The sequence below is a fragment of the Prionailurus viverrinus genome, chromosome B4, assembly GCF_022837055.1.
Source record: "Prionailurus viverrinus isolate Anna chromosome B4, UM_Priviv_1.0, whole genome shotgun sequence".
Classification (NCBI taxonomy): Eukaryota; Metazoa; Chordata; class Mammalia; order Carnivora; family Felidae; genus Prionailurus; species Prionailurus viverrinus.
In genome coordinates, this window is record NC_062567.1 from 88,851,887 (window position 1) to 88,879,196 (window position 27,310).

Below are 27,310 nucleotides of genomic sequence, written 5' to 3' on the forward strand. Positions count from 1 at the left end.
CCTTAAAAGAGAGAAAAGAATTAGAAGTAAAGTAACATTTTAAGGAAAGATGGATATATTAGAAATTTACCACTGGATAGACTGCAAAACGTCTCTTGCATCTGAATAATAAATATAATTTATTGATTCTCTCTGAATGTATTAGAGAAATAAAGCATGTAAAATCATCATTTATGCTAAGGACATACAGTAAAGAATCAAAATTATTCTCTGCAGCAAGTACTAGGCTGATGGTTAATAGCACATACATCCATTTTTATACCTCTTGCCCTTTTTAATAGATCTCTAAGGAAAGACAGCAGTTATTATTTGGATTTCCCCATGTGAAATTTCTCATACAATGCAGTAAATCTTTAAAAGTTACATGAGAAGTACATTTTTCTTCCAGGATTCTCATTCATAGTTAAGAATGCTTGGGGGTATATTTCATTTACCACGGACAGCATTTTCAATTTAACTTGTTCCAGAGAATGTAACATTTGCAGCTAATTTCCAATATAACATTTAGAAATAGCTCAAAGTGAAAACCCATTATTGGTTTTTGCCATGTTTAAAAGCCAAATGCAAATGAAAACCCAGGCAAGACTATATTTTACTTTTAGATCACGTATTTCAGTTCCTTTTCCAGAAAACTAAGTTTGGTGTAGGTGGTAACTTGTGATGTCATTCTTTAACACACAGGCAGGAAGGTCCCAGGGAGGAGAGGTCACATGTTAACATCTGTCATGACCCTATACTTACTAATCTCCCATTTGAAGACAGGCTTTCAAATGACCAGATGCGTGGTCATTTCTAAATCACATATATTATATTAGCTTCATTTTTTGTTAACCAATATAGTTCAAATCCTGGCTTTTATATTTCTATTAGCTTCTCACTATGGATAGCTTACATTATGTTTTGCCCAAACTGAACTGACTCTCTGATCTGGCTCATGCATCTTATTTACAAATAAACAGATTTTCACATATGTGCTTTCCCATATGAACTGATGACCAGTAGGTCTAATGAAATTGTTTTTGTGCATTTATAATGTTACAAATCACTACTTTTCAAAGGGACTCAATAAAGTAACACAAATATTTATAAATTTAGATTGACATGCATTCATTTGAACTATTATGTAAAGAAACCATAACTGGTATAGTGATTTTTTTAATACAATTACCTGCTGACAATAAGCATAAAATGAAGAAATTCAAAAGGATGGAGTTAACCTTGGAGTTTGAGGCAATATATAGTTTTATAACTGTTAGGGTTTAATGGAAAAAGTCACTGAGGTGGACAAGTTTTGCAAACATATATTTTAAATGGAGTTTCTAAAAGGGAATAATTTTAAGATAACCTATCAATTTTAGGAGTCAGGGATTATATAGATAAGAAGTTTGCCATATATATAAGTAGCATAAAGAGTATGTAGAGAGATTTGCAAGTATCTTCCATATCGGGTTCAACAAATATTTATTTCATGCCTACTAAAGATTTCAGATACTGCGAGTCCTGAGTGGAAGGAAGGAGGCACCATGGGGGAGGGAATGCCTCTCTGGGGAGGCAAAGGCCACACATGCTGGGATTCAAATGAAGACCTGGAACCGGCCCTATCTCTGGGGACGGTGGCTCCAGACAAAGACAAAGGGCAGGCACATCAGTCTCAAGAGCACGTTAAGAGTGTATTTATCTTTAAAACCAAAGGCTAAGAGTCAGAAGTTCAATTACAAATTAATGTATCTCTACAGTGCATCTATATTGTGTTCTGACAAAATATATGTATACATATGTACACTTATACCTACAGAGATGTATACCAAATATGTATACATAAATAAATAATTTTTTACAAAGAAAATCAAAAGTAAATTTCTTAAATATTTTGAATATAAGCCAGCAGAAGCTAGGAATAGCTGGATAGCCCCTATCCTCAAAATATTTGGTTACAGTTTGTCCTAATAAATCTGCCTTGTCCTTATTTCTGTTGTCCTTTCTGCCAGTGTCTCATGTGCTAGCTCCCTCTCTGGCGAGCTGCGGAAGCTGAGAAAGCCCACTGTTTCAATTAAAAAGTGTCACAAATCCATGTTTCGCAGTTCTGGAAATGAGCACAGAATCCTGATAAGAGAGTGCACTGCTTTTTTCTACGGAGGTGACTCTGCAGGTGGCAAAAAGAAAGGGCACTGAACCGGGATACCCAGGGAATTGGCATGGATGCTGTTTTGCCAGGATTCATACCCTTGTAGTCTCTGACCATCTCTGCCTGGTCCAAGTAATTCATGCGCGTGGACATTAAGCTCCAAATGTCATTGCACACTGTGCCTTCCCATTTTCTAACCACAGGTGCTTCCAGATGAGGCTCTTGCTCAACCTGCCACTGGCTGCTAAGCCATTATCTGTCTTACAGAACATTAGGACAGCTGTACTTTTTCCTTTGATAAAGAATAACTTAGATGTTCTTTGTCACCACTTAGGACAGCTTGACACCTGACACTGTATCACTTTTGGTCTTCATCAGATGGTTTCTTTGTGGCAGAGATCAGTGTCTAATCTTTAGGACATTATGTTTCTGTACTAGGAAGGAGACTGCAACCCAGAAATTTAGCACAATGACCAAGTCCACCAAATCTCTCTCTTGAACTAACAGACTCCTAACTGGTTTTCCTGACTCTTCTTCAATCATCAGATCTCTATATGTAGAACAAAATGAAAATATCAGTTCAATTGCTTATTGTTCAAGTCCACCAAATCTCTCTCTTGAACTAACAGACTCCTAACTGGTTTTCCTGACTCTTCTTCAATCATCAGACCTCTATGTGTAGAACAAAATGAAAATATCAGTCCAATTGCTTGTTGTTCAAGAAACGGCCACAAAATCTACTGAATATCTTCCATGTGTCAAGCACATGTCTTCCCAGTGTCAAAGTGACTGTATCAGGACTCCACGGTAGTCAGAGAGGGATGGATCCCGTTACTACAGGGAACAAGTGATGTTTTTGCCTAATTAGCAGACATTTCTCCCTTTATTAGCACCTCCTGATAGATACGTAGATAAATAGACATGGATATACATATAGACATCTTATCTATCTATCTATCTATCTATCTATCTATCTATCTATCTATCCATCTATTCCAACATTTGCCCATTTAGATCTAGTTGTGCTCTGAAGCTCTAAGGCCAATGATGGAAACACTGACAAACTACAAAATGAACACTGAGGAGGAAGCAGCCAGCTCTGCCTGGAGCAGCTGGGAAAATGCATTTCCACCTGGCACCTGACTGTTCTCCACTATTCTTTAAATGCCACCTCTTTAGGGAAGGCTCTCTCTCCTTCCCCCAGCCCCTCCCCGCCTCACCTCCACCCCCCAACCCCATCCCAGAAGGATTACTTGCTTCATTTACTCTGCTCTTAATAGCTTGTAAGGTCACAGATAACAGAGAGCATGGCTTGGTCATATTTGTATCTCCTAGTGCTTAGCATTGTGCCTGTTAGATTGGGTACAGAGCATGCCTTCAACAAAAATTCCTTGAATGCCTCTATGTACCCAGCCCTGAATGAATGCAGGGGGTTCAGACAGGAGCAGAATGGTGGCCCTTCCCTTGAGGAACTTGCCAGGATAACTAACATGTACAGAGAACTGGACTTCAGAAAGAACCCTAAAATCACTTGTTCGATTTCTCATTTCCCCCACCTCTCCATGTCCTTTTCTGTCTCCATACTCTAGTTAATGCCCCTTCAGAGTTTAGTAAAAATGTTACCATGTCACTTCTCAGAAAGCCTTGCCAGTTTCCCTGTTACCTGTTCTCAAAATACCTTGCATTTCTCCTTTGTATAAAGGAGTTCTTCTCAACTGGGGTGATTTTGCTCCCCCTTCCTGAGGACATATGACAACAGCTGGAGACACTTTTGATTGTTACTATTGGGAGGCGGGTTGCTGTTGGCAGATAAAGGACAGGGATGCCGCTGAACAACTCCCAAAATACAAGATGGCTCCCCACAACAAAGAATTAGCTGGCCCAAAATGACAGTAGCTTGTGAAACTCTTACATAAATCATCACAGTTTAGAACTATTGATCTCCTTTTGTCGTTATGTGATTCCTGTATTTTTCCCCGCTAAACGGTAAGTTCCAAAAGGGTAGGTAGGAACCAAATCTGCTTTGTACCATAATATTACCAAAGACTCACAGGTAGTAGGGACTCAACAATCATCTGCCTGAATATGGTCTTTAAAGAAATGCTTAATTTACTCTCTGAAGCAGAATACAGTATGCAAGTGATTTATCCTTTATGGCAAGTGTGTATATTAGCATGCACAATTAAATTCTCTCTACTCATGTACCATTTCCTAGAAACAAAAGTTGTCGGTTGCATGCATGGCTGTATTTTGGTCTAATTGAGGAGGCTCCGTTCCAAAGTGAAAATATCCCATATGCAAATATTTGTTTTGAATTATTAGGAAATTCTTGGGAGGTTGACAAGACGCATACAATGTATGGCTCTGGCTGCAGTGATTACAGCACACAGAACTCACAAGCCTCAATGACACAAATAGCGGGCAGCCTAACGTGCATGATGACCGGCCTGTCACAGAGTTAGCAGACTGGCATCATCAAAATATTCCTGAAGTGGATGATGATACAGATTCCTATACTTCATAACTGCTCCCTGGTAACAATAAACTTGGATTCTATTCAGCTTTGTCTTCAATGACTGGTAGTTCTAAACCGTCTAATTATAATCTTGAGTCATAATATTGGCTTCAAAGCTTCAACTCAAAGTGAACATTCAAATGTGATTTTTATATGAAAGTCAATTTCTGGAAGAGCTACAATGTAACAACATTTGGAAAAGGACTAGGTTAATTATGAAACTGGATCTAAAACAATATACTTACACTACCTTATAAAAATCAAAAAGAAACTAGTTTATAAATGACACCCTCCTTAAAAGCACGTTGCAAACACACACTGCACCTATTTTCATCCAGAGATGTTTACCTTCTCCATGAGGCAATGAATTATTTAAATATACACAGAACCTTCATTTGAAAGCATGCTAAACCATTCATCTTTTATATTTCCCTGTTGAAATTCTATATGAATGTCCGGGAGTTCGAGCCCCGCGTCAGGCTCTGGGCTGATAGCTCAGAGCCTGGAGCCTGTTTCCGATTCTGTGTCTCCCTCTCTCTCTACCCCTCCCCCGTTCATGCTCTGTCTCTGTCCCAAAATTAAATAAACGTTGAAAAAAAAATTAAAAAAAAAAAAAAAAGAAATTCTATATGGAAAGAATGATTCAAGATTCTAGTTTCAAATAATACAAGCTTAATTTTGACTATAAAAAAATGAGTTTTTCCCCTGAAAAATGTCGAACTACCAAAGTCACTGGTAGTCACTCTGTCAAATACAGGTCATGGCTTTTGGGGCCTTTAGGCATCTTTTCTGTTTTTGTCTTTGGGAGCTACAGTGTACAAGGCCCTTTTGGCTAGGTATTGAAGAAGATGTAAAAAATTCCAGAATCCTTGTCTTCAGATACCAGCGGCAAGCCTCCCTTGATTTGTTTTCTTCTGCTCTCTGTCCTCAAGGTGCTTAAACTCTTGTGAGGCAGAGAAATGTAGGCTTTAGGGCTCAATTTGCACAAAAAAGACATTTTTGAGTGAAAGAATGGATCTCATTTGACAGGGGAGTAAAGTAAGGCTTAGAGAAGTTAGTTGAAAGGATCTTAAAATACAGGATGTCAACCTGCATCTTTTCAGGCCATATATTCATGAGTTAGTTGTTCTATGATGGAACTACAAAGCCCATGAGGGCAGGGAGCAGAACCTTTTCGAATGGATCAGGAACATTTTATGAATCAGAGAGTAACATCTGTTTCTGCATACTTTTAGTGTAGTAAAAGATGTTCTCCAAAAGATGAAAGTCACTATTGAAGGAGAAATGTCTATCCTTAGGATTTTGTTGGAATTGACCTACAGAGACAAAAGACCAGAAAACATTCCTGCGAAATCAAATTTCCATCTCTGTTGGCTGCATTTACGGGGATAGTTGGGACTAGTAAATGAGGAAAGTAAAGCTTCTTACTACTGTAATGAGAGTAAGATAATTGGAAAAGCTGTATTTCCTTGGTCATGGACCTGATAAGAAAATCACTGGAGCTGGGGCCATTTTTTATTCATTTTTGTCCCGACACAGTATCTTGTATATTATAGGTGCTTAATAAGTATTTGTTCGTTGACTTTGTTTACTGTTTGGATAAAAGGAATAGTAAATGTGGTATTCAAATAGGACAGGAAAACTTACTAAGAAGAAAAATAAACACTACTTATACTCAATCTTTTTTAAAAATCACCATCACAACAACACTAAAGACATATGTAGTGTATCAGTTTTTGCTGACGTTTTTCTCCATTTAGTAAGCATTAGGAAGAAGAGTTTATTCTGTCTTCATACAATGCAATCCACTGTGGCCATCTGACTTTCTATGTAACAAAGGGGAAAGGGTGAATGATACTATCCTTGTCATTATGATGGAGACGGGTAACAAATTATATGGTCCCACCATGCGAGCCACTTGATACAAAAATTCTTAGTTAAGCAGAAGGTTGTTACGAGATGTATTAAGGTGACAGAACTAGGACAAAAATGGAATGAACGTGAACGTGTCCCAAAGGTCGGCCTCAAAGGGCAAATACACAAACACAAACACGCATTAGGTATCAACTCCATTTAACAAATAAGAAAGGTAAAGCTCAGGGAGGGTAAGTGATTTGCTCAAGGGATGGTAAAGGGCAGGATAAGAAGTGTATCTGTCTCTATAGCAGATATAAGAATGTAATTTTTTTTTTTTAAGTAAGCTCTATGCCCAGTGTGGGGCTTGAACTCATGACCCTGAGATCAAGAGTCACATGCTCTGTGGACTGAAAGAGCCAGGCACTCCAGAATGTCCATACTTTTTACGATGAGTTATATAAATGAAGACTTCATCCCAAATTCCAAGGATCAAAAAGGGTAAAGTGGAAAAAGAGGGAAATGGGTGTTTTAAAACTTTTGAATACTTAAAGATGACCACAACTTTTTTCTTTTCATCCTTAAAGACGTGGGTTAAGTTACTACTATCCCCATTTTATTGGAGAGTAGAAATTACCTGAAGTTCAATAACCTACCCAAGGTTTCTTAGCTGTAAGTGACAGAACTAGAATCTGAATGAGGAAGTTGTATTCCAGAGGCTGTGCTATTACCCACTGTGCTATCTGACGTCTGGCCACAGCCTAAGCAGTCTCTGGCTTCATCCATCTTTACTGGCAAAGTCTTAAACTGAAGTTGTCAATGGCAATCAAATAACATACTGTAAGCACCCCTGGGAGTATGATCTCGAAGGAACTCTGAACCTTAAGGTCAAGAAAGTCAGAGTCCAGGGTAACCCTCAGATAAATGGGAAGATTCATATGCATGGGATTCGTATGCTTTCATTCAGTTTTTCAAAGAGGTGTAAAACAGTTTATGTTTTCCTTCGAAAAGATCCATCTCTCCATTTTCTTTTGCGTTGCGTTATATTCCATTAGGCAACAAAGGCTTCATTTCTTCCACTCCTGGTAATAAGAAGTGATTAATCACAATCACCTGTCACACTTAATTTAGCATTCATCCCATGAAAAGATCTTCCACAAGCCCCAAAGTGAAATTTACATTTTAATGTCCACAGATAAAAAAGTATAGCAGTATGTGTTACGTTTTTTTTCCGCTATGAAAACCATTTTCGGGAATTTAGACTGTTAAATAATCATTCCTTTTATGAGACTGGCTCCAAAGATACATATACATTTTGAAATCTATAGTATTACTTAGCAATTTTAGTGCCTTCCTTTTTGCAGCCAATCATGGAAGACTTGCTTTTATAGGTTTCTCTGCAGAGTCATCTTAATTATAGGGAAATCCCTTCACAAATGGTTCCCCATTTTACAGTGCTTCGGCTGGAATCTCATATTGGTTTTATTGGAAATGATGAAAAATTACTCTTCCTGGGACATAGAATTAAGAATCAGGATTGGAAGTGAACTACACTCTTTTATCTTTAGAAACACTTAAACGTATCGTACTTCCTTCTAAACAGTTTTTCCCAAAGGGGTTTAATAAAGCAAAACCTTTTAGAGTTCAGAATCATAGAAAAGTTCTCAAGTTGAAAGGTTTTGTGCAGGTTATCTGATTCAGTCCACGCACTGAATTGACAAATAAGATAAGTTTCACCCAATTTATAGAGTGAGAGAACCAGCACTAGAAGTCCTGTGTATGGGCTGCCAATGTACCCTTCTTCCTAAGCTTTTCACATAGCTCACGTGGCTGTGAGGGTTCTATGGCCCTAATGACAGGAATTTCTTTGAGCCTTTCTTCATAGTATTTATGACAACCTGGCATGTGCTCCATATTCATTTGGCTATTGTCTTTTTCCTCCAAAGAACAGAAGCTCCACGAGGGCAAAGAATCTGTGGCCTCTAAGAGGGTGTCACATAGCGTGACTCAATAAATACTTCATAAATGAAGTCTCAGATTTAACGTTAAACACTCCCTCATAGTTTACATGTTCTTTCCTAAAATTCCCATGTTTGCCTTAACTAGAATTTTAAAAAATTAAACATCTTAATGCCCTCAAGGTAGAAGACTTCTTAAATGAGAAAAGAAAAGACTTCTTAAATAAGAAAAGGAGAATGTAATCAATTATGCTATATTAAGCTTAGGGGGTTCTAATTCACCAAAAACTACCATAAGGAGATTGTAAATCAGAGTCTCAAATCAAGAGAAGAAAATTGCCACACATATAAGCAACCAAAGATTAGTATCAAGAATACACAAATCACTCCTAGGAATCAAAAAGGAAAATAAATCCAAGTTACCCATTAGATAAGAAAAAAGATAAAAGATATGAATGTATATTGTAAAGAAAAGAAAACCCATGTGGCTAATAATGGCCAATAAGATGGATATTCAACCTCTTTAGTAAGCAGGGACATAAAAATTAAAAACCACAGTGACATATACTTGAAAGAATTGAAAGCAGTGACTCAAAGAGTACACCAGTATTTGTACACTTATTTGTACATCTGTGTTCATAGCAGCATTAGTCACAATAGCCAAAAGGTGACAGCAACCCAAGTGTCCATCAATAAATGAGCAGAGAGGGGGCACCTAGGTGGCTCAGTGGGTTAGGCGTCTGACTTCGGTTCTGGTCATGACCTCACGGTTTGTGAGTTCAAGCCCCACAATGGGCTCTGTGCTCACAGCTCAGAGCCTGGAGCCTACTTCGGATTCTGTGTCTCCCTCTCTCTCTGCCCCTCCCCCCCGCTCGTGCTCTCTCTTGCGCGTGCACGCTCTCTCTCTCAAAAATGAATAAACATTTAAAAAAAATTTTAAAAACCCCACATGAGTGGAGAAAGAAAATGTGTTTTGTTTACAAATGGAATACTTAAAATGGAAAATTATTCAGCCTTTAAAAGGAAGGAAATTCTGGGGCGCCTGGGTGGCTCAGTCGGTTAAGCGTCCGACTTCAGCTCGGGTCACGATCTCGCGGTCCGCGAGTTCAAGCCCCGCGTCGGGCTCTGGGCTGATGGCTCAGAGCCTGGAGCCTGCTTCCGATTCTGTGTCTCCCTCTCTCTCTTCCCCTCCCCCGTTCATGCTGTGTCTCTCTCTGTCTCAAAAATAAATACATGTTAAAAAAAAAAATTAAAAAAAAAAAAAAGGAAGGAAATTCTGACAGATGTGACAATATGGATGAAACTTAAAGGCATGTATGTTAAGTGAAATAAGCCAGGCATGGAAAGGCAAATACCGTATGATTTCACTTACATGAGGTACAAAGAGGAGTCAAATTCATAGAGACAGAAAGTAGTAGAATGGTGTTTGCCAGGGGCTGGCAGGAAGTAGGGATGAAGAGTTCTTGTTTAATGGGTATGGAGTTTTCGTTTTGAGAAAATGAAAACGTTCTGGGAATGAATTATGGTAATAATAGTTGTACAACAATAAGAACGGACTTAATATCCCTGAACCGTCCACTTAAGATAGTTAAAATGGTATATTTTATGTTGTATATGTTTTCCCATGATAGAAAAAGAAAGAAACCACAGTAAGATACCAGTTTATATCCACTGATGGACAAAGCACAAACCAAAAGACCCCTAAACTTCTGACAATACCAAGTATTTATAATTACTATGCACTGAATTGTGTCCCCGGAAAATTCATTTACTGAAGCTCTGACTGCCCCAGGTGATCGTATGGGAGACACGGCCTTTCATGAGTTAGTTAAAGTGAAATGAAGTCATAAGGGTGGAGCCCTGATCCTATCAAACTTATGCCCTTGTGAAAAGGAAGAATTACCAGAGAGCTTGCTCCCTCTCTAGCTGAAGGACACAGCAAGAAAAAAGCCATCTACAAGCTAGGAAAAGAGCTCTCACCAGTAACTGAACCCCAATCTTGGACTTTACGGGCTCCAGAAGAGTGAGAAAATAAATTTTTGTTGTTTGAGTCAACCCGTCTATGGTATTCTGCTAAGGAAGCCCAAACTGACTAAGTAATGGTGGAGAAATGGGAACTCACAAGCTGCTGACAGCGGCGTATGTGGGAACAGACTGGTCTGGTCTAGCCAGCCTGAAGAGGTGAGCACCCCTAGCCCCAGCAAATCCACTGTCTGGTGTGTCCAGAGAAACTCCAGCATGTGGGCAACAGATGAAGTACATGGACGTTAACTGGGACAGCTTTTGTGTTAGCAAAATCTGCAAATACCCAAAATATACACTGAGAGGAAAAGAGAAACTATAAAGAAAAATAGGTGAATAGGAAATTGAAAAACACAGGATGGTATTACATCTGGGGAGATAAAGAACAATGGCATCCTTGAGGGGACTGCACTCATCAATTTTAAGCTGGGTGGTAGGCATGTGGATGTCTTACCATACTTTTATTTTACGTATACAGAATATTTATTAACAATGAAATAAATGAAATTAATGACAATATGCATTATCAAAGGCATAACCTAACTACATTTGATTCATCTCGGTCCAAAACTTTTGATAACAATTACATTTCTCTTCCCTTGCTAGGTTCTTGTGTTTTTTATTTACAAAAGATAATGAAGAGTTAAGGAAAGTAATTGTATTCAATTCAAAGATCTCAACTTTTCATTTTATCCATTAAAAACTGAGCATCTGGCGAAACTAGAACAAGCAATCCTAAAATTCATATGGAACCACAAAAGGCCCCGAATAGCCAAAGGAATTTTGAAGAAGAAGACCAAAGCAGGAGGCATCACAATCCCAGACTTTAGCCTCTACTACAAAGCTGTCATCATCAAGACAGCATGGTATTGGCACAAAAACAGACACATAGACCAATGGAATAGAATAGAAACCCCAGAACTAGACCCACAAACGTATGGCCAACTCATCTTTGACAAAGCAGGTAAGAACATCCAATGGAAAAAAGACAGTCTCTTTAACAAATGGTGCTGGGAGAACTGGACAGCAACATGCAGAAGATTGAAACTAGACCACTTTCTCACACCATTCACAAAAATAAACTCAAAATGGATAAAGGTCCTGAATGTGAGACAGGAAACCATCAAAACCTTAGAGGAGAAAGCAGGAAAAGACCTCTCTGACCTCAGCCGTAGCAATCTCTTCCTCGACACATCCCCAAAGGCAAGGGAATTAAAAGCAAAAATGATCTACTGGGACCTCATGAAGATAAAAAGCTTCTGCACAGCAAAGGAAACAACCAACAAAACTAAAAGGCAACCAATGGAATGGGAAAAGATATTTGCAAATGACATATCAGACAAAGGGCTAGTATCCAAAATCTATAAAGAGCTCACCAAACTCCACACCCGAAAAACAAATAATCCAGTGAAGAAATGGGCAGAAAGCATGAATAGACACTTCTCTAAAGAAGACATCCAGATGGCCAACAGGCACATGAAAAGATGCTCCATGTCGCTCCTCATCAGGGAAATACAAATCAAAACCACACTCAGATATCACCTCACGCCAGTCAGAGTGGCCAAAATGAACAAATCAGGAGACTATAGATGCTGGAGAGGATGTGGAGAAACGGGAACCCTCTTGCACTGTTGCTGGGAATGCAAATTGGTGCAGCCGCTCTGGAAAGCAGTGTGGAGGTTCCTCAAAAAATGAAAAATAGACCTACCCTATGACCCAGCAGTAGCACTGCTAAGAATTTACCCAAGGGATACAGGAGGACTGATGCAGAGGGGCACTTGTACCCCAATGTTCATAGCAGCACTCTCAACAATAGCCAAATGATGGAAAGAGCCTAAATGTCCATCAACTGATGAATGGATAAAGAAATTGTGGTTTATATACACAATGGAGTACTACATGGCAATGAGAAAGAATGAAATATGGCCCTTTGTAGCAACGTGGATGGAACTGGAGAGTGTGATGCTAAGTGAAATAAGCCATACAGAGAAAGACAGATACCATATGGTTTCACTCTTATGTGGATCCTGAGAAACTTAACAGAAACCCATGGGGGAGGGGAAGGAAAAAAAAAGAGGTTAGAGTGGAAGAGAGCCAAAGCATAAGAGACCCTTAAAAACTGAGAACAAACTGAGGGTTGATGGGGGGTGGGAGGGAGGGGAGGGTGGGTGATGGGTATTGAGGAGGGCACCTTTTGGGATGAGCACTGGGTGTTGTATGGAAACCAATTTGACAATAAACTTCATATACTGAAAAAAAAAAACTGAGCATCTGGGCACCTGGGTGGCTCAGTCGGTTAAGTGTCTGACTTCAGCTCAGATTATGATCTCACGGTTCGTGGGTTCCAGCCCCACGTCAGGCTCTGTGCTGACAGCTCAGAGCCTGGAACCTGCTTCAAATTCTGTGTCTCCCTCTCTTTCTCTCTCTCAGTCCCTCCCCCGCTTGTGCTCTCTCCAAAATAAATAAATAAACATCATCATCATCATCATCATCATCATCAACAACAACAACAACAAAAACCTGAGTGTCCTGGGAACCAATCTTCCATTAAAATCATACTGATCTCATAGCCGTCCTGGTCTTGCTTAGGCGCATTATACAACTTCTCGGCATTAAGTGTCTATCATATACTAATTCAGGAGAGAGAGAGAGAGAAATGGAAGGTCATAAATAAATAGAGTATAAAACTTCCAGTTTCAGGGCATAACTGGGACAGATAACAAAGCAAGCCAAATTCTGATTGAATAAGCTACTTGAACTGCCTGAAAGAGTTGGCTACGTAACTCACAATTTTACCAAAAGGGCTGCACAATCTGTGCCGGCTCCCAAAAGGCATCAGGAACAGTAAAAGGTCTTCTGCATGTTGTCAACGAAGACTCCACATCATATATGTAAAGTCCAAGGGCCACTTAGAGATATGCCACGGCTTATACACACAATCATCCAGATCAACTGTCCCCCTTCAGGGTGAGAACATCATTGTCCACGTGAAAGCATATACTGTTTTGGTTTTGTTTTTGTTTTGCTATAGCTAGAGGTAGGAGTGAGATGTTAGAAACAATGAGTGCAAAGATTTAACAAAAAAAGTGTTGAAACCACTAAGAAGTGCTGTATCTTATATTGTATCCCACCGGGGTAAACAAATTATTCCGGGGGCACTGATGATGTGACACATAGCTGTTTCAGGTCCATTCACATTTACCATTTTATTTAATCCTCAATATATCATCCTTGATAGGAATGACTTTTCCCATTTCATACGTGAAGAGAGAGACAGATTAAATACCTTGCCCAGGGTTGAGTGTAGGTAAAACCAGACTGATGGAATTCAAACCTAGTCCTTACTCAAAGTAAGAATTTTGGCCACTATAGTGTTTCTTTTGTTTGTTTGTTTATTTTTGAGAGAGACAGAGACAGAATGTGAGTGGGTTAGGGGCAGAGAGAGAGAGGGAGACACAGAATCCGAAGCAGGCTCCAGGCTCGGAGCTGTCAGCACAGAGCCCCACGTGGGGCTCGAACTCACGAGCCATGAGATCATGACCTGAGCCGAAGTCGGACGCTCAACCGACTGAGCCACCCAGGCGCCCCTATACTATTTCTTTATGACTGCCTTAAAAACTGTTTTTTAAAATGACAGCAAATAGGTAAAGGGGATTGAGAGGTACAAACTTCCAGTTATAAATGAGTCATAGGATGAAAAGTACAGCATAAGGATTACATACAGTCAATAATATTATAATAACTTTGTATGGTGACAGATGGCAATTAGACTCAGCGTGATGAGCACTGTGTAATGTTTAGAATGGTTAATCATTATGTTGTACAGCTGAAACTAATATAACATTGTATGTCAACTACAATAAAAACAATTAGCAAACGAACAAAATTCAGATCATCGAGTCTAAGATGAGTCTTAGGATTTCTTGTTTCCTGTTTTCTTTTTTGGCTCGGCCTTATATTCTACAGCTTTATGTATGGCACCTGTGAAGTGCATATGGTACAGTGTTGGTCCAGAGTGGGGGCTTTGGAGTGAGAGTGCCTGGGTATAAATCCAGAGGCAACACATAGCTCTGTGCCCTTGAGCAGCTTACATCACCCCTCTGCGTCTTAGCATTTTTGTAAAAAGAGGATAATATCTCATAGTTTGGTTGAGAGAATTAAATAACAGAATGCACACAAAGCATTTAATAGTTCCTGACAGATAATAAGCGCTTGATAAATATAGGCATTATCATTAGCAGCAAACACACATACACACATATGTATGTATTCTACGCACTAATAAATGTTAGATATTACTATCAGTATTATAGTATACTAATAGCACAGCATATTACTATTAGTACACTTAGGTGCCAAGGGGTGAGGGGGCAGGGGCACAGAGGCGAGGCATCTGGGCAGAAAAGGATTAGGAAGATGTTCTGGCAGAGGCTGAGCTTGAGGTGGGTTTTGAAGGGTAAGCAGGAGTCAGATGTATGAAGATGATATGTGTTCTGGGGAGCGAGGGTATTTCAGGATGAGGGAACGGCACATGTGAAGTCACACAGCATGAAATAGCATGATGTCCAGGGTGGACTGGTGGGGCAGAACGTCAGCGTCAAGGGGCCAGTTACAGTGTAGTAGTTGGAGAGGAGATCACATTGAGGTAGACCACAGGGACCGGACAGCAAGTAGAAACTGACTCTTCCAGGCACGCAGGCTGTGAAGAGATTAATCGTTCTAGGAGCTAGAAAGAACCATGGAAAAGACTGATAAATAACCCGGCATAAAATGTCCGCTTGAACTGTGATCAAAGTCTTGCTTTACAAATGTTTGCATTTTCTAGTACGAAAATAAAAAATTTCAGAGGTAAAAGTTGTAGAAACCATCTGCATCAAATATCCTCATTGCCATTTTTCTTTTTTTTCTCTTTTCTTTCGTTTTTAAATGTTTACTTAATTTTGAGACAGAGAGAGTACAAGCAGGGAGGGGCAGAGAGAGAGAGAGAGAGAGAGAGAGAGAGAGAATCCCAAGCATGCTGTGTGCTTGTCAGCACAGAGCCCGATGTGGGGCTTGAACTTACGAATTGTGAGATTATGACCTGAGCCAAAATCAAGAGCTGGACGCTTAATAAACTGAGCTACCCAGGCACCCCTTCACTGCCATTTTTCTATTAAAAATTGCCACATACGAGAATGAGAGAAATGTATTTTCTCATGACACATATAAGGAGCTGGATGAATTTAGTGCAAGCACAGTTACAGTAGTAGGATTAAAATTGAGGTTGAGACAAACTTGAAGGAAATAGAATTAAAACGACATCATTCTTCTTTTTGTCTATTCTGAACTACCAGTAACCTAACCTCTTGAATGCAGGATGTACCTTTCCACGTTGTCATGCTTGCCTCTAGAATGCTCCCCTTTTTTCTCCTTTTGGACTGATATCTTCTACTTGGCCTTCAAAATGTAATGGAAGGGTCATTTTCTCTGGGAGCCTTCTCCGATACTCCAATCTGCTTTAGAGACACATCCTTTTGCTCCCAGACCTCAGGCATACTCCCATCTTAGCAATTATATTACATCACACTGTACTCTAATTGTTGGTGTTATATTTATTTGCAATAAACTATGAGGTCATCAAAGGCAGGGACCATGGTTATTCAGAACAGAGATCGCGCATGACTTTATACTCCTAATAACACACATTACTTAGCACATATTTGGCACTAGATAATTGCGTGTAGTTTGTTAACATCAGGCGAGCACAGAATGAAAAATAAATTTATCACCCTGAGAATAACAAATGACCTTAAAACAGATTTCTGATTTCGCTACCCGAAAAACTACAAATAGATAACATGGAAAAATGCCCCAAAGGTGTCCAAAGCAGGATGGAAGTCTCACACAGTGTCTCCCAAAGTGGCTTTGGGCAGTGGTATAAATATGATTTTTTTCTCTCTCACGTCCAATGAAACTCTGCTTTGGTTTCCAGATCGGTCCACCTTCAAACCAATAGTTATGATTTTTCATTATTGTGAAAGAAGAACTCTCTCATCCACAAAATAGGCTCTTATAGCATTGCGGGATCATTTTCCCCACACGTGAGCATAAAAACTAAAAGTAAGGAGTATTCAAGGGATTAATGTTTCAAGTAAAAGCCATATAGGATTTTGCCACAATCTTTCAAGAGAATCTACTCTCTGGTTCTCCCAAAGCACATTTTCCATGCCAAGAAAAATCACTTGTATTTCAAGGCAAAAACAGACAAAATATTGCCTGGAAATAGTTTGCAAACCCCAGTCGGGGGGGGGGGGGGGAAGTTCCTTATAGAACAAGGACAGAAGAACAAGACGTTAAGCCTTATATTCAGGCTATTGGGGGACAAGTACAGAGCCTGAAGCACACAGATGACGGGAGCAGATCTGTGCTTCATAAAGATCCCTCCAGCTGCGGAGTAGAGGACAGGGAATGTGTAGGGCCCAGGAAGGCAATTAGAAATATAATCTAAGTACTCCAAAGACCAGCGTTTGGAGATTATTTAGAATAATTTTCAAGTCCACTTGGAAGAATAAATGAGTGAGAATGGACGTGACTCCTTCCAAGCTCTCCATCCTCTGTCCTAGCCAAGACACTGAATTCGTTGTAAAACGGCCGTCATTAAAATAGAGTGACAGCAGAGCAGAAATGGCGCAGACGGCTGATTGGAACAAAAAGTCAAGAAAGAAGCCTAAGTATAGATGGGAATTTAGGTCGTGACAAAGGGGCAAGAGGAATTGTTTTAAAAAGTAATGAGGCTCTGGCCATAACAATAAAAGAAATTCTAGATGGAGCGAAGATTTCAAGGTACAAAATAAAAACAGGTGAAAACCAGTGCCAGGCAGTTCTCAAAAGAAGGAGAGCAAATACTCAGTAAACACAAATGGCAGTTTTTATGCAGTGGGTTGGCAGGGATGTACAAGGATAATATTCCTGGACAGTGAGGTTCTAGGAGAATCAGGGCACGTCCACTCCCTTGGTGAGAATATAAAATTGGTATGTCCTTTCTGGAAGACAGTTTAATAATGTAAATCAAACCTTTAGAAACCTCATACCTAGGAATGCATCCTAAGGAAGTAACTGGACAGCAACCTCAACACAGTATGTACGATAGAGGCAAGTGCAATATTTTGAATAGTGAACACTGAATAGTAAACACTATTGTAAATAGTGACAACGAAAATGTCCTGACAGAGACAAGGAAGTACTGTGGAGCCGTACAACGTAAAGATGCAGAACTAGTTTAATGACATCGAAAGATATTCACAATTTATTGGTAGGTGAATAAACAAGATTCTGGGACAGAGTAGGTAGTACAACGCTATCATATGTATTTGCATTGAAAATAAAAGGGGGAGTTCATGCAGAACTATTGATGGTAGTTTTCTCCATGAGATGATAATTGATCTCTGTTTTCTCATGCATTCTCTGCAATTTTATTGCCGTGACTGCTTTTATAATTGAAAAAAAAAAAAGAAAAGAAAAGTAAAACCTCTATTTCCCTTTACAAAGAAGTGTCAAGAATATAGCGGTGGTGGGGTTGATAACTCAAGAGGATGCAGAAAGAGCAAGCGCCTGCATCACATTCCAAGTCATTAACAAGCGCCTGCTGTACCGTTTCTTCTCTGGAGTCAAGGAGAAAAACAGACGCAGGAAGACTTTCTACACTGAACCGCAAGAAAAAAAAAAGAATACAAATCCTTGTCAGGAGAGCCAGCGGGTTACTGACTAAATTACAATACATTTTGCACTTCAGTCGCGCAGGTAAGACAGACACTAGAACCACATTTTTACACTCAATCCCCATCTCATGCCTGTCAACTGATCAAATCCCGTCAAATTTTATACAGTACAACTTAGGTTAAAGAGTCATAGTCTTCCCTTGTGGAGGTCACGTTTGCATGAAATCTCATGCCACTCTATGTTTTTTCACTTAGCAAACAACAAAAAGCTGTTTGGCAGACCCCCCAACGTTGCAGATCAATCATAGCATGCCTTAATATGTAAATGTTGTCTTCATAATAATTCAAAATCAGTAACAATAAATGCCACCTTCCTTTTGTGATGTATAGCTTCCCATGTTTAGTGAAGGAACAGGCAAGGCATTCTTACTATTAGTATCATTACTCTTATTCCTGCTTATACACATAAAAGAAGTTACTATCAGAGGAGATTATATCCCCAAGGGTTTCAGAATCCATCGGTCACAGATTCAGATTCATACACAGTTTTGTTTTCATGCTGACATATTTTTTTTCAGCTTCTACAAATAAGAGTTTTTACATGAGAAATACTGGAGTTGAACAATTTTATCTTTGTGTAATCTACACAATATAGAATTTTAAGATTATGGAACTCATAAAGTTCAGTCTCATCTTACTGAAAAGGAAACTAAAACCCAGGGAGACTGAGTGAGTGACCCTCCTCATTAGCAGAATGGGAGCCAGACCTCAAGTCGCCTACCTCCTCCGTTAGAGCGTTCATCATGCTGCACAGAGAACCTGAGCCCCTACGACCATGACAATTCATAGAGCATTTCAACATACATTAAGTTCCCACAACAACCCTGTGAGGTGTTAATATTGTTATTCTCATTTGGGAGAATTTAAGTGACTTTGTAACACTTTGAGCCATACGGCCCAAGGCTTTATAGCCAAAGGTAAGAGCTTTTCCACTCTGAAATCAAGGCGGGGGTGTGTTTGCTATAATTAACTCTTCAGTTCAAAGGGATCCAATGCTGAAAAAGTTTTGGAGCCTTAAAATTATATAACCATCTCATAAAAAGATCCACAGATTGTAAGACCATTATTTTCTAAGAAAAAGTCCTTTTGATCACAGATCTCAAAGCGTCAGCTTCCTATAGATAATTGAAAATTGAACTCAGAGAATAATGGAAGCTTACCACTGTTTAGTTTAGCAAGAAACTCGAGAGGGCTCTGATGCAGGTTAACCTTTGTATCATTAATATCAGGCAGCTTACAGCTTAAGTAAAAATCGTCAATGTAAGCATCTAGGGCTTTGGAGGCAGAGAAATATGGCTTTTCTTTATACTGGATGGAACCATCAACATTAAAGGAGATCCTGTTGAGGACTAAATTTGCTGGAACAGAAGGGTTGGAAGTGCTAAATTGAAGTTTCTTAACTGACTTTGCCATGGCTGTCTCAAACTGGGCTGCAATGTCCATTCATCTTTCAAAAAACCCTAAACACAAACGAAGGTAGACAAGATTTCAGTTAAATAGGAATGGGTGATGATACAGAATCCTTGCTAATCTTTGCATCACCTGTATTTCTGTTTTACAACACAAATGCTTTTTATCCCCTTTTACGCTGTAAGTATATTGAGCTCTCAAGCCCTGCATTGATTGACAGCTTTATTGAGCATAAGCATAAGCTATACTGTAGAAACATATTAGGGAACTAAGAAGATGAACCTTGCCAGGTAAAACATAAAATACAGGTGTTGCTCTCCTTTGGTTTTATTATTTTTTTAAATTTTATTAAAAATTGTTTTTCAATGTTCATTCATTTTGGAGAGACAGAGCATGCGCGGGGGAGGGGCAGAGAGAGACTCCAAAGCAGGCTGGCTCTAGGCTCTGAGCTGTCAGAACAAAGCCCAATGCGGGGCTTGAACTCGTGAACCGTGAGCGTATAACCTGAGCCAAAGTCGGACGCCTAACTGACTGAGTCATCCCGGCGTCCCGGCTCTCCTTCGGTTTTAGTTTTACTGCATTGGATAAGTAATTCTGGAGTCTTGAGATATTTTTATTTGCTACATTAAAACAGACAAGCCTCCAGAATTATGTCATAGCTTTTATTCCCTACATCTGTCCCCACTCCATTGATAGGACAGGGGAAGCCATGTCTGAAGACAAGAAGACAGGAATAGGGGACCCTGGCACAGAAATGATGGCAAATAGAGACTAGGGAGCAAGATGAGGTGAGTGCGGAAAGGAGCGGATTTAGTGGGGGGCCATTGGGTCCTCTGACCTTGGTGCAAGAGTTCAGCAGCTGTGAGTCTCTGTAGTGCCACCTTGTATCGACCACTTACTCTCCATAGCAACTATAAAAAACAGGTGTTATCAGTAACCTCATTTTTGAGATAGGAATATGGTGGCACATGAGGATTAAGTAGCTTGTCTGAAGGTATTGTGTAGGGAAGCACACAGCCAAGGTTGAACCCCAGTGGCTGGATCTGAGCTTGAACTTAACCACTGCACTAGACCCCCGGTCCACTTTCGCATGTGTGCTGGAACTGCCAGCATGGGCTGTGATTTCTAAATGTCAGCTACCGGTAACATGCTGGAAATGTCTGTCAAGCTAGGGTGCCTGGGTTCCATGGTCTCTCATGTCTCTAAAACACTTAAGAGTATTTACTGGTATGTGCAAGGGGAAATGCCATTTATTTGATAACAATATAAGTAGTGCCAAAGAGAGAGTACTCACTTTCAGTCCTTTGAAATTCAAGTGGATATGCTGTATTTTCAGAATGTTACATTCCATGACATCATAATGCCCGAAATTACCATCTGTGGAATGTCATTTAATTTCCTCTAATGTAATGGAGTTATGCAGAGGCCTCGAAGAACCTGGAGAAAACTATGGATCCTCTTCCCACAAAAATGCACGATGGCAGACACAAACACAATGGGCTCTAAGATTCTGGAAGCCCATTCATAGTCCCCTTGCATCTGAACCATAGATTAAGACTTTTTATCTAAAGGAAGTGATAGATGTGTGAAGAAAGAAAGGGAAAGAAGGTTAACTAGGAAGGGGACAGTAAGATTCTTGCCAGGAATGGAACGAACCTGACGTCACACACTCTTCAAATGAGATGAGAAAGTATTTTTTGATATTTTAAAGGCTCAGCTCAATAGGCACTTCCTTTGTAAATCACAATCACGGTCATCTTCCTCCTTCTTCTCTGAATTTGTAAGGATGAATTAGTTACTATTACAGACACTGGGCTTTAGAACTAAGGGAGAAGTAGGTTAAACTCAGTTCTACCTTTTACTAACTCTGTGTCTCTATCCTATCCTTAATACGTGATGTCCTCATTCTAAATTCTGCTTAATAATACTTCGCTCATAGAGTGGCTGTGTTTGATCTTCTGCTGCTTTGTACCAGAATGGTCACAGCAGGGGTAAATATTGAAATATTTTCAAAACAGCTGGCAAAGCCTGCTACCCTTCAGATGAACCCCCTCCAACACACACACACACACACACACACACACACACACACACACACACACCTTCTTGCAACCCCAGCCCTGACCAGTGCACCCAGAAGCCCCCAGACCTTCCCATAAGTTATGGTTGATGTCCCTTCTGACTGTCCAGTGCCTAGCCAGACAGATTGCTAAGTGTCTTGAATACCATCCCTGAGAAGATACGGTATTCAGTAAGTGTCAATGTTTTTCCTTTCCCCATCCTTAGGTACTTTGCCTCTCCCTATTCATACTTATTATGGCTTGACCTACATGATAGCTGGGTGTGAGTCTTTTTCCCTCTCTAAGTTCAAACAAAATCAGGGACGGGTGGGTATCCCAAGCTTTCCAGCCCATGGCAGTTGCTCGACAAGTGTGTGTTGCATTTGTCAAAATATTCCTTTTACTATAAAGTATTCCAGCGTGATTACTGCAGTCATGAAAATGTTCCGGAAGATCAAGTCCTTTGGGTTTACTCGTAGCTGCTGAGAAGTCACAAACTAGGCAAATAGGATAATGTATTAAATCAAGGATTTAATGAGAGAAGGGTTGAATGCAGAGAGCAAGAAGCTGATGAGGGAGTTGGTAAGATTATTGTCCGTGGTGACACTGGCTTTGAGGTTCACTTAGAGCAAATCTTTAGCACCAGACTGTCCTATGTGCATCTACAGTGCAAAGTCCAGTTTTAACTGGAGATTTAGTTATTTTTTTTAATTTATTTTTATTTTTTTTTAATATATGAAAGTTATTGTCAAATTGGTTTCCATACAACACCCAGTGCTCATCCCAAAAGGTGCCCTCCTCAATACCCATCACCCACCCTCCTCTCCCTCCCACCCCCCATCAACCCTCAGTTTGTTCTCAGTTTTTAAGAGTCTCTTATGTTTTGGCTCTCTCCCACTCTAACCTCTTTTTTTTTTCCTTCCCCTCCCCCATGGGTTTCTGTTAAGTTTCTCAGGATCCACATAAGAGTGAAAACATATGGTATCTGTCTTTCTCTGTATGGCTTATTTCACTTAGCATCACACTCTCCTTAACTGGAGATTTAAAGGCATTTTCTTTTTTTTTTTTTTAATTATTTTTAAAAATTTTTTTTAACGTTTATTTTTATTTTTGAGACAGAGAGAGACAGAGCATGAACGGAGGAGGGGCAGAGAGAGAAGGAGACACAGAATCGGAAGCAGGCTCCAGGTTCTGAGCCATCAGCCCAGAGCCCGACACGGATCTCAAACTCACGGACCGCGAGATCGTGACCTGAGCTGAAGTCGGACTCTCAACCGACTGAGCCACCCAGGCGCCCCTTAAAGGCATTTTCTATGTCACCTAATTGCACGAATAACACTGTAAAGGAAACTTGCTAATCACATATTTCTAAAACAACAGAGAGGGAAAAATCAATGTGTAAGATGTGTTGATAATCCTGGTGAGTGAGCACCAGTTATAAACTTTAGCTGATTGTGGCTTCCATTTTATCATACACATGGCAATGTGCAAATTCATTCTCTTGGTTTTTCACCTATTTCTCACTCATAGAGGGTCAGCAAAGAAACGAATGAATACTCCAGTAGTTTAAAAAGGCGAGATGACCATATGCAATAACTAAGAGAGGAAAAAAGAATCAATAATTTCCTAACTATAAATCAAACAAAATGGAGATTGTCTGTATATTTTTCCCCTGGCAATTTCATGTTTGAAGTTGGTCTGGCTCCATTCTCTTTGATAGTGTTTTAAAAAATGTATTCAATCTATAAAACCTCAGAGTACATCTATCTACCAGGGGGCAACAGATTCCTGAAGCATATAGAAGATTATATGTAGGACTAGAGAAAATCATTAGCTCTGTTTCCCTTATCACTTCAGGTTATACCAGGCTCAGTCCAAGAAGCTGAGTCCCTCAGTCCTGGGCAGGGAGAAAGGTCCAGAGATTTGCACAAGTTCAGTTTCCCTCTTTCATTCAATTCAATCAAACACACAATTATTGACTGCCAATGTGTAAGGAACCGTGCTAAGCACCGCATAGGGATACAGCGATGGACTGGACTTGATTTCCCTCACAAGAAGCCTATAGTCCAGTAGGAAAGATAAAGGCAGCATATAAATGAGAGCAGCCCAAGAAAGGACATGCTAATGCCATCAAGCACCCCCAAGAGTGGCTGGAATACAGAGAAGAGAGAAATTGCTTCTGTTTGAAAGAATTGGGGAAAGTCTCATTTCAGACAGAATATTTAAACTAGGACTTGCAAAAGAGGTAGCATTCAGACACACAGAAATGAGGAAAACAGATACTCCAGAAGGAAGGAACAACATAATCAAAGATACTGAAATAGAAAAAACCTAGGGGCGCCTGGGTGGCTCAGTCGGTTAAGCGTCCGACTTCGGCTCAGGTCACGATCTCGCGGTCCGCGAGTTCGAGCCCCGCGTCGGGCTCTGGGCTGATGGCTCAGAGCCTGGAGCCTGCTTCCGATTCTGTGTTTCCCTCTCTCTCTGCCCCTCCCCCGTTCATGCTGTGTCTCTCTCTGTCTCAAAAATAAATAAAAGTTAAAAAAAATTAAAAAAAAAGGGGCGCCTGGGTGGCGCAGTCGGTTAAGCGTCCGGCTTCAGCCAGGTCACGATCTCGCGGTCCGGGAGTTCGAGCCCCGCGTCAGGCTCTGGGCTGATGGCTCGGAGCCTGGAGCCTGCTTCCGATTCTGTGTCTCCCTCTCTCTCTGCCCCTCCCCCGTTCATGCTCTGTCTCTCTCTGTCCCAAAAATAAATAAATGTTGAAAAAAAAATTTAAAAAAAAAAAAATTAAAAAAAAAGAAAAAACCTGTATGCATGTAGAGAGGAAGGAATATATCTAATTTTTGTGGGTGGTCAGGCAGTGAGAGAAGAGGATGGAAATACTGTATTCTCTGCCGTATGGCCAAAGGGATGAGAGCTTCAGGGCCAGGTATTGGGCCTATTTTACAGAAAAGGAAAATTGAGCCACAGAGAGCTTTTCGAGTGCTCTGAGGGAATAGATCTAGTGAGTAACAGATCTGAGACTTAAAGCTTCAAAGCTCATATTCTTTCCACCACATCCGCATGTCTACCACGGGCCTATCTTCCCCCAAGAACGGCTGAGTAAAACACAGACTCTCCTGGCCGCTCCTTCCTTCTGCATCATGGCGGTTAGCTCCAAATCCAATGGACAGTATCTGACCTCGCCTTTGCAGCCACCAGAAATCTGTACCCCAGCTGAAGTCCCCGAGGCACTCGTGCTTTTGAAAATCTACTTGGGTCATCTGGCCAATGGGATACCTTACTAGCCAGCGTCCATCTATGCCAGCTGTATGTCAGGATGCTTGAGGGAGACCAGAAGCATCAGGACAGAAATATTCCTGAATATTCTTACGAGCTTTGTCCAAGAAATTTAGTAAGCAAACAAAACGTATTTTACTAGAGAGAGATTATCTTCTCTGGTGTCAGTCTGATTCTGATGAAACTTTGAGCCCTCAAAGATCAAGCTGTAAAACATGCTATGCTTCAGAATTTGAATTTTAGTAGAATATTGTCACTGCAATGCACCTTAAGTTTTCTCAGTACAAAGGACCCAATGGAAACACTTCATATATTCCCTTAAGCACCAGACACTATGACAAGTAATACCTTCTTTGAAGCCTAGCTTGCACATAGGGTCACTATTATTAACTATTCAGATTTTAAACCGCAGGCTGATCTTAACTACCGAGAAAGAATTAGAGAAGACACCAGCGTTTGCAACACACACACCTTACAGATCAAGAATACTCTCTTCGAGGGCTGTCTGCTAGTAATCTGGTAGATGGTAACCGATGAGCGAAACCATGAACTGGTGCTCCTCGTGTGTTTTGTAGTTTGGGGTATGTAATATTTCAGACTAACAGCTTATTGTGGGTTTGTGTCACATTCTTTTACAAACCCCCCTGGTAACCCCTATATACATAAGGAACCACACTCACCAGTTTCACATCAAGCAGCACGACTTTGGACAAACAATCTAACTTCTCTGTCCCTAAACGTCTTCATCTCTAAAATGGTAATAATAACCAGTTGCCAGCCCTGATATAATGATTAAAGGGGATACTATGGGTAACACTTCAAAAAATGCCTAATACACATGGAAGCTGCTCATGAAACAGTTTGCTGTTGGTATCATTGTGATTGCCTAGTGTGTGTTAGTATAGATCACCTAAGTGTGATAGGTCCTCTTGCCAGAACATCCATTTCCCATTGGGATGCCTGTAATTTTGTGATTTTAGGGGACTCTGCCCTGCCCAGTCAAGCAGTCGTGTAGCAACTTTAGAATAATAAGCTCCAAAATGAGAAACCTAGAATTTCATTCATTGTAACCATTAATCTCCTTACATTCACATCCCATAGATGAAAGGATTATCCCAAAGCAGGATCGATACTTGATTCATTCCACATCCTAGAATCTTCTGTAGAGCCCAGGAAGCCTGAGGCTGGAGGAGAGGCATCAGCAAAATTTAAATTATTTCCTAAATCTTAAGCTTTAAGAGTTATTACGTTCCGCTCTAGGGATTGCTTTTCTCCCTCTGTCACTTAGTGGTTCGCAACCCCCCCCCCAAAAAAAACCCGTTTTCAATTTCTCTTTACTTCCAAATCAGAATACTCACGATTATTGTTCTCTTAATGTGGATGTGAGAGCTTCTGCAAAAATAGCTGCCAAAAAGACTTTAAAAGATTTTATTCACTTTAATACACCATGACTAATTGGGGGAAAACAGCAAACAACCACATTAGGATTGTGTCTGTAGGCCTGTAACCATTCACCGGCACACTGGCAACACATTAAGTGAAATGTTACTATATTGGGTAATGAGGAAAAAATGCCTTCGCTTGCTGGAAATCTCTATGGACATAACTGTAAGGAGGAGCAAAGGGGAGTTTTTACTCATGCTTTCTGAGCTAAATAATATCATCCATCGCCTCTGAATACATTGTTGTTATTAAGGAAAAAAATACTAGAATCAGGAAGGGAGCCCTATACCGCACTCCGTATTTTAAGGGTTTTCTCAGCCGTGGTGGTGGCACCTGGAAATTAGAAAGGGGGGGGTGGGTTCTGGGTCGTATGTTTCCAGTGAAGAGAAGAGAAGTGTTCCACCTTTCAGGAAAAATGGAAGACATTTTTTTAAAAATTTTTTTTAACGTTTATTCATTTTTTTTTTAATTTAAAAAAAAAATTTTTTTTTTAACGTTTATTTATTTTTGGGACAGAGAGAGACAGAGCATGAACGGGGGAGGGGCAGAGAGAGAGGGAGACACAGAATCGGAAACAGGCTCCAGGCTCTGAGCCATCAGCCCAGAGCCCGACGCGGGGCTCGAACTCACGGACCGCGAGATTGTGACCTGGCTGAAGTCGGACGCTTAACCGACTGCGCCACCCAGGCGCCCCTAACGTTTATTCATTTTTGAGACAGAGAGAGACAGAGCATGAATGGGGGAGGGTCAGAGAGAGAGATGGAGACACAGAATCCGAAACAGGCTCCAGGCTCCGAGCTGTCAGCACAGAGCCTGAGGCAGGGCTCAAACTCACGGACCGCGAGATCATGACCCTAGCCGAAGTCGGACGCTCAACCGACTGAGCCACA

General features: G+C 40.4%; 1 protein-coding gene across 8 annotated transcripts in view; it reads right to left on the reverse strand.

Moving 5' to 3' along the window:
- The window catches only part of GRIP1 (glutamate receptor interacting protein 1), a 687,701-nt gene that overhangs the window by 223,319 nt on the left and 437,072 nt on the right, over positions 1–27,310 (reverse strand). For 5 of the 8 annotated variants that reach the window (XM_047866736.1, XM_047866743.1, XM_047866740.1 and 2 more), the window contains exons 1-2: positions 20,936–20,957; positions 19,392–19,691 (exon numbers count right to left, since the gene is read on the reverse strand). The exons of the other annotated variants lie outside the window; for them this stretch is intronic. In XM_047866736.1, the coding sequence (XP_047722692.1) occupies positions 19,392–19,674 (283 nt within the window). In that variant the 5' untranslated portion in view covers positions 19,675–19,691; positions 20,936–20,957. Of the gene's footprint in view, positions 1–19,391; positions 19,692–20,935; positions 20,958–27,310 lie in introns of those variants that run through there. 8 annotated transcript variants of the gene reach the window in all.